This window comes from Diaporthe batatas (assembly GCF_019321695.1).
Source record: "Diaporthe batatas strain CRI 302-4 chromosome Unknown Contig00005, whole genome shotgun sequence".
NCBI lineage: Eukaryota > Fungi > Ascomycota > Sordariomycetes > Diaporthales > Diaporthaceae > Diaporthe > Diaporthe batatas.
Genome location: NW_025408552.1, coordinates 965082 through 973543, shown reverse-complemented (window position 1 = coordinate 973543; position 8462 = coordinate 965082). Strand labels below are relative to the sequence as shown.

Here is an 8462-nt window from a genome sequence, read left to right as displayed (position 1 = left end):
AAAGAGCTTGGGCGCCACGGCGGTCAGGGCACTTCTCGTTTGGGCCTGCAGGCTTGGGCTGCTTGGGCGGGCGGCTCCAGTCAGACTACTCCACGAGGCGAACCCAACTTGCACATGGTGTGACGCTGGCTGGAGACAGAGAGAGAGGGGGGGGTGAGAGAGGGCGAGAGATGAGGGGGGCTGGGCAGCTGGTGCTGCTGCAACTTCACTCGGTTTGCTCTGCACATGTCCTGCAGGCCTGCGGCGCTAACCCGGAAAACGGCCACCAGGATTCGTTGGCTGGCCGACCAATTATTCTGCCCATCTTTCTGCCCGCCAAAACAAGACCAATCGCTGCCATGTGCTCGAGGCAAAACGAGGAAGATGCCTGGCACACTCACAGGCCTTGTTAGGCTTATCCCGACAACCCGACCCTCCCTCCCATGAACCCAAACATTCTTTGTCGAGTGCGGCACCGACTGCGGACGGCACACGCGGGGCACAAGGTCGTACAAGCCATGCACCCAGAATGCGCCTGGACCGCCGATCCGGATCTTCAATCAAATCACAGACTGCGATAAAACCTTGGTCAAGAACGGCCCGTACCGACGACAACTCTATTTTATACATACACCTTATCAAGACGAGACGAGATTATCAACAGAGTTGCCGAGCATTGACTCTGCGCCAGGCCCACGGTGCCTTCGCTTCTAGACTCAAGTACACACACAATACAGTGGATATATGGTTGAACCCAGCTCGTCACGAGCCTTGATTCTCAGCAGTGCCCATAGGCGAGGCTACTGGTACTGACTTATACGTGTGCCGTGGTGACGGCGCGCTCACTTCTTGCTCCATCCACGGCCACACCGACTGACCCTGGTGTTCAGTGGATACAATAATCGCACAGTGGGACGGACAGACTTTTGCTGTTTCCAACTCACAGCTCGTCTCGCGCGCACATGAAAATGAGACTGTCACCTGCGGGTTCTCCCTTCATTCACCACCGTCCTTTCCCAATCTTTCGGCATCGTACTGCCGGCTGAACGCTGGCTGTGGAGGACCGGTGTGTGGTATGATGCATCTCGGTCCAAGAAAAGAGTCCCTAATGTCCAGATTGTTGGAGTCGCTTCCTTCCCCCGTTCGCTATTGCGGCCTTCAAACAAGATCCCATGGACTCGGATCCAATAAACGCCGGCGCAACAAACACCTCCGCCCGGTCTTCCCTTGATATTCTGCGCGTGCCTCCTTGCAGGTTTGCTTCACCATTTTGGCAAGTATTCGTTTAAAAATTCGATGCGCACAGTCCATACGTAGCGAGGGAGCGGGATTTCTCACAATCGGGCTTCGCTGCGACGAACTGTGGCCAACATGTCGCAAAATGTGGCAATCCGAGTCCGCGGATGTGAAGGGCTTCCCAATGAGGTGTGCGGTATCTCAACCTCTGTGAATCCAGGCTCTTCTCGCCTCAGCCCAGTCTCAACTACACCCTTGTCGTTTGCTCATGCTGCGCGGCGGTCGGCTAGTTTGTCCGCTTGGAGGAGGGCACTAATACCATCCATACCAGGTTCATTCGTCCCAACCAGTCGCGGCGGTGGTCCCTGTGCCGGTGCTGGCGGGGGCACTGGTGTGGCAACCGGCGCCAACCGCGCCTCATTGTATGCAGGGGAATATGAGGGGCGGCCGACTGGTGTGTGGTTTTGACTCATGACAGGAGCATGCCCCTTGGTGTAGCCTGTGAGAAATCGGTCAGTCTGACCGTATTCACAGGCCGCTGGTGGAAGGGACTCGAACAAACCATTTATGTGTGGCAGGGCATGGTTACTAGGGGTTGGATCGCTGGGTGGTCGCTCCAATGGGTAGATGGCAGGCCTATCATCGGGTGACATTGACCGGCCATGGATGGCCGAGTTTGCTGCAAAGGAAACGTCGTACGGAGGGAACGGTTTCCCGCCTGACAGGAGGGCGTGTATCGGCAGTGGTCCCTCAACGGGAGTCCGTGGAAAGCTGCTATATGCCGAGCTTGCTGACGACATGCTGCCCGCAGAGGACTGTTCCTTCTTCAAAGACGGCGGCCTGGATTCGCCGCCGCTTAGGCTCGGTGTGGTTGCTGGGCTAGCGGTCTGAAGACCCCTCGGAAGCAGCGCCATATTTTGCATGGGAGCCTCGCTGGAATGGCTGGTGCCGTTCAGCATGGGCCGGCCTTCAAACACGTCGGATAATGGAGGGAGGCTGCGCGACATGGGGGGACCGTCGGCACGTGGCCCGTCCACGTGTACGGGATCGCGTCGCGGCGGGGCTGGTGGATGGGCGCAGCTGTCCCTGGGGCTGCCGGCGAGGCCGGGCGATTGCTCTCGCCGGCGGTCGAAGCGGCGGTCAAAGTAGCTTGCGGCTGGTGAGGTCAGGACGGACTCCTCACCTGGCGTGCGCTGGGAGATCGAGGCGACGGATGGTGCGTAATACGATTCGCCATTAGAAACAATTGACCCAATTCTTTGCCGTCTTGCTGCCGGTTCGCCGTTGTGATCGCCAATGCTCCCCGCCCTCACAACCCGGCCTGAGTGGCCATTGACAGCCGCTGATTCCCCAATGTTTGGATCGGACAGCCTCACTCTCTTGGATACCTCTTTATCTATAAATTCCCGTCAGGTCAGACTCGATTTGAGTAGCGTTTGAAGCGGTCAACCGACACCACCCTCACTCACCTTGGGGGTGATTAGCATGTTTGGCTTTGAATTCTTGCAAATACTGGAGATATTTCTTGTAGTTTGGCGTTTTCTTGTATTCGGCCAGATCCCGGTTATACTTCTCCTTGGCCGCTTGGGCATCCCGTTCATAGGGCTCCTTTTCGGCCTGAGTTAGCGCCTGCCAGTTCTCACCGACCAGTTTGGCAATCTCAGTGAAGGTTAAATTTTGACCCTTGAGATCTTCTCTCATCTCTGCCAGCAAGAGATGTCGTTAGTCGCTACCATTTTCTTTGCTTATACCAACGCAAGGTCCGCTCAAAACCAAAAACCATTGCTTGTCAAGGACGTGGGTTCAACAAATAGACAAGAGCAAGCGGTGCCGCATGGGTATGGCAAGGGGTCATGAAACGACCGTAATACGGGTTCGGCGTGTGCGTCTAGAAGTGCACTCACTATTGGAGAATAAAACGTATGCCGAAGGTGCGCGCTCTGGTGCATTCTCGTCCGGCTGTGAGAGGCTCCGTCATTAGTTGATTATTCTGTCCACCGTCATGGCCAATACAAATGGTCCAAGTCCAGGGAGGAAGCGGGAAGGGGTCAGGCCAACAGAGGTGTGCGCGAGTGAACGTCACAACTGCGCCTGCTAAAGGGCCCTCGAAGAGTGCACTTGCTCAACGTACCTTGGGATGCCGCCGATATTTGCGCTTCTGGACCACACCATTGACATTTTCTCGGGAGTCTGTGGACGGCAGCGCAGGGGCTTCCGGCTTCTGCACCTCGGTGCCGGCGCGGACGTCCTCGGCACTTGCCCTCGTCGGCGAGGCCAATGCCACGTCAGGTGCTACCCCTCTGGCATTGGCAATCCTTCTTTGCAATTTCTATCATTCTCTGTCAATGCCGCCCCTGGCCTACTGACTAGCTTCAAGGGGTGGTGTTCTCTGAACTTACCCGTCGATGACCAAGTTTCACCCCAAGTGCGTCTCTGTCAGCCACGGCCAAGGTCAGATCGGTTGCTCCGTATCAGGTATCTTTTCTTCCCACAGTCTGCACTCACAGGTCCGATTCGGTAATGTCGAGGATCGTTTCCCACGTATCAAAGCCCTGGTCGAGAAAGACATCGAGGTATTGCGAGATGCCCAGCTCCCCAAACACCTCTTGTAATTTCGGCGACATGCAGAAGGCGGGTTATCGCCTCGGCATAGAATTAGTGTGTGCGGTCAAGGCCTCGTGAGGCCGGCGCTGTTGACTGTCGATGAAGCAGGTCCAAGAGTAGCAAAAGCTGTCGCTCAAGGTTCGGAGGACGGTCACGATACTCGGGCACGGGCGCCTGTTGTGGGAGAGCCCTGCTCGGGTGCTTCCCAGTCCCAACAAACCGGAGCGAAAGTCTCCACAACGTCAGCTTCGAATGCGAGTATACAGGGCAGTCGCGTCAGCTGTTGTTCGTATGCGATGCTATGCGAGGGGGGCGGGCATGCTGTTCGGTCGAGTCAGGAATGAACGTGCGTGTCGTCGGGAACCGTCGTACTGTCTCCGTGGTAGGCGAAGTATTGAGGTGGTATGGTCCCGGGTGTTCGGTGCTCTTCCGCAGTGGGGAGTGGTGGCCTGGGGGCGGCGGTGCTAGGTTGAAGAGTTGAGAGCTGTATGGGAAAGTATGGCGCTCCTGATGAGAATATTAGAAGGGCTGAACATGGGGGCTCACGGCATATGACACACTAATTAGAGTGGGCCGGATGTCGAGGATCTCGATGACAGAAGGTGTGGCACAAGATGGGAAAGCTTCAAGTGTGCTGCTCCAGGGTATGGGCAAGGTGCCTGCTGCTAGGCCACATACATCGAAAATGGCTTTTCCGTCGATCAGTTCCGGAGAGCCTGCGCCTGTGGGGAGCAATTCCAAAAGAGACCTTTTGGGTTCTTCTTTTACTCAAGCCCGGGGGGGGGGAGTGGCACGAGGGACAAGAGGATGCTCTCGGATCGAGATGCTGTGGGCTGTGGGCGAGAGGGTTGCTACACTTGGACGTCGGCCGGACTGTCGAGGAGTCTGGGAACCATAACGACGTAGCACGTTGAGCGAGCGAGCAGCGAGGCCGGGGGCGCGGGCCTTGGTTGGTAAAAAGGACAGGGCAGTCTGCACAGACGGTGTAAGGCCAGGCACGTCGTGGGTCACCTGTCGTGGTGACGGAGGACCTGCCAAAGTAAAAACGGGATCCAGAGAGTCAGGTACCCTCGGTGATGGAGACCTCGCCTCACAACGTTGAAAAACACGGGAGAGGGGCCTAATAGCCGCACTTGAGTGGGTTGACTGGGCAAACGGTCGGTCGGGCTGGGGCAGGCCAGGCAGGGACAGGCAAGGACAACCATGAACCCAGGCCGGATCGAAATCGTCAGAAGCGTCTGCCACGCGCGGAGGGCAGTATGTCGTAATATCCAGCCTTGGCACACTACTTGCTCTCTGGCGTGGGCGTGGACAATCCTGATCCTGGACCAAAAGGTAAACCAGAAAAATGTCCAAGGCCCAAGTCCCCGGGTGCCTGGTTGTGCGAAAAAAGAACAACAGGTGGCTGTGGGAGGACGAGGGCAGCCCATCGCGATCTTAGACAGAAAACCGGGGCACAAGTACCATTATGTCAGAGGTACCTCGACTCCAGATGACGCTTGACCACTTTGAGAAGTATACCTCGACCACCCGGGGACGACAGGCACTTTGCGGCGTCGCCTGACTGCTGCTTGGGTACTGCGTCTGCCTGCCTGCCTGTCCGTCTCGGTCGCCTTCTTCTCCTTCATCTTCCTCTCCTTCATTCATTCTCTTCTCCTCCTCCTCCTCCTCCTTCTTCTTCAAGGGCGGCAGAGATGGTACAAGACAGGGAGTGGAAGAAATAATAATGATAATGGGAGATCGTCTAGAACCGGAGCAGGTGGCCCCTGGCCTCCCTCCTGGTTGGCTATGGGCCTTCGATAGCGACAGGTCGCAACGACCGGTCATGCAAGACGGCTGTGAGACATCCGTGCCGCCAGGCTCGTGCTGCACAGCGCCAGTAACACCTATAACACACCCATTGCTGCACGCACCACACCTTTGTGGCTCGCGCTTCCTTTGCTGCAGGTGGATCTGGCCGGATGGACTACACGAATCATAGCCGTCGTCATCACCACCGTTGTGCTCGGCCAATTTGTAGACCTTGACCATCCCAGATTGCACGCTACCGACCATCTGCACATGTTGTGGGCGCTCCTGATAGTGTATATCACGGCCGTCGCCGGGCATGGTGCCCCTCATGCAGGGACAGCCCGTCGAGCAGTGAACGGCAGTGATCCCGCACAGTAATAGGAGGCTCGCAAGGCTTGCAAAGAAAAAAAAAAAGACAGGACGCCAATTGGTTTCAAACCTTGCACAACAAGCCTGGCCTGGACAAGTCGGCGGGCCTCTACTGTATGGCCGGGCAGCCGGGCGCCGGGGAGGGGGCATGGGGCCGTGCTGGAAGAACACACAGTAAAGCCATGGAAATTGTGAGCAAGTTGAACAGGGACGTATTTCCTAGGCCAGGCGCAAAGAAGACAGCAGCATCACGGCCCGCCCAGCGCTGTCTGGTGCTTGAAGGTTGGGCGATGTCTCCAGTACATGGACGAGACCTCAGGTCCGGGAGAGAGAGGCTAAGAGCATGGCGTGTCCAGGCCAGATCTCGATCCGCCCGCAACGGCATAGAGAAAACGTACGAGTGCTATGGGAATGGCAATGCAGAATTCACGGGTGGAGGGGTGGTCAGGATGCGAATTCATTGTCCCTAGACCAATCACCCATGGCTATTTTTGCCAATGACGCCGGAGCCTGGGGACTGCGATCGATGGTGGTGGTCTGCGCTCATACAACAGATGATGCAATAAACTTGTTCTCCGAACCTTGTGGCCTTCGTCTGGTGATGGAGGAAGGCCACCGAGGCTGACTTAGCCGGAGCCCCAGGAGGTGGGGGTTGTTTCGCAGCTCGATGTCACGGTAGCTAGGCATGCGAGAGCGCACCCGAGGTATGGAGTACACTGTGTAGAGGCGCCCGGCGCCCGGCGAATGTACAGTATAGCTTGACCAAGTGTATTACTCGCGATGAGGGTCTTCGATGAGTGTAAGATTTGGCGATTGCAAGGGCCTCTTTGAACCCCAGCACCTCGCGGGTGAGCATCGAATCTATCGAGGCGATCGTGGAACTGGATATCCCTGTCCTAGTCTGGATAGATGCAGCCGGCATTGCAAGACGGCACTAACTCTGTGCATACTCATGGGCTGGCCGTATAATGCAGCGCGCTCCTGTCGACGTTATAGTACTAGTAGTAGGCATTGTTTGACGCCGGGACAGAGGCGCTGCCCCGGAACTGGCACGGAATAGGTAGGCAGGCAGGTGGGCAGAAAAGGGAGCATCCCATCGGGAGCATCTCATCGCCAGCATCAGAGTGGACGGGCTCTCCCAGCTTCGGCCTTTGCCTGCATTGTTGTCAGATGTATGTTGCTGCCCATAATAATTCTATTTGGAGGTGGCAGTACAGCACTGAGGTTCAACATGTTTCCATGGCCACCTAGCCACGGCTCTCCCGGGTCAGGGCGGAGCACTTGAGTGCAGAGACATAACCCCCCCCCCCCCGAGACTTGGGGATCATCCCACGGGCAGGGCTCAATACGCGTATTTGGACACAGATATCGTCTTCTGCAATGTTTCCAAATCTGACTTACGCGACGGAGAGCGGAAACGCGGAATTGCGAGAGCCGGGCAGAGACAGGTGGCTGCCGACTCGCGTCGCACTGAGCACTGGTGTCCATCCCTTCCCATCCCATCCCATCCCATCCCTTGTTCATCCCCCACATCAGGAGACGCGGTTCATGTCTGCCGCGGTTGTCCCGTAGGCCATAGGCCATAGGCCGTAGGCCGTAGGCACATAATAGGCTTGCAGGTGGACATGCATGCGCCATGCAAAAAGATGCAACCGTACGTAGGGTGGTAAGGCAGGGCCCAAGGCTCGGTGCAGATGAAAAGGAATCCTTTGGGCAAAAGCAAAGACCTGCACCTGCCGGGCACGCACGTCTCTGCGACAGCACAGGGATTTGATCAGTAATCAGAAGCCTTGGTGCATCTGTACACTGCAAATCTTCACCTAAACATCCGTCGGTCGCCGGGTCGGCTGAGGTTGCGACAGGTCGAGGAGTACGGAGTGGGTTGAGAGAGTGCAGTTGCAATTTGGGTCAAACATGCCACTGTTGAGATCTCGATGTGACGGGATGCGAGAAGTACACTTACCCATCCACTAGGGGCTAGCAGGCTGATGGTCTAGACCACTCACTGCAGTGGCGGCCAGTGCTTATCGACCTAGACGTCCGGCCATGGACCATGGACTGTGGACCATCGGATTGTCGAACCAGATTAACAAATGCCATATAGAACGGACGGGGTTTTGATAGCAGACGTGTTGGGAGGTGTGCAGCTTTACGCCTTGCCGATGTCAGCCTTGCGTCATGATCTGCGAATACATCGATGCATTTGTGCATGCAGTCGAAGGCACGACGGGCAGGCCGAGGAAAGAGAAGGAAAGAGGATGGAAGAAGGCAAGAATAATTAAAGGGGGGGGGCTCACACACAACACTTCCTAAAGCAGCAGTATTGCCCATTGTGCATAGATCTGCTTACCTGATACGAAATGGATCCCCTGGAAGGTTGGAAGGAGCCACCACATGTTTTGCATCCTTCCATGCAAGACTCACTGTACAAGACATGAGCGAATACTTGCCGTGTATCCGTGTATTCCAGGGTTGTATGTACG

General features: G+C 56.5%; 1 protein-coding gene across 1 annotated transcript; it reads right to left on the bottom strand.

Annotated features, from left to right (window-relative positions):
• Positions 1-401: 401 nt before the first annotated feature.
• Positions 402-5212, bottom strand: KVR01_005099 (uncharacterized protein). Its single transcript, XM_044792165.1, has 7 exons — positions 4498-5212; positions 3721-4326; positions 3615-3648; positions 3347-3544; positions 3120-3174; positions 2685-2918; positions 402-2611 (listed from the first exon to the last, which is right to left on the bottom strand). The coding sequence occupies exons 2-7, from the start codon at positions 3837-3839 to the stop codon at positions 1482-1484; spliced, it is 1770 nt and encodes a 589-aa protein (XP_044645544.1). The 5' UTR covers positions 3840-4326; positions 4498-5212; the 3' UTR covers positions 402-1481.
• Positions 5213-8462: the final 3250 nt, after the last annotated feature.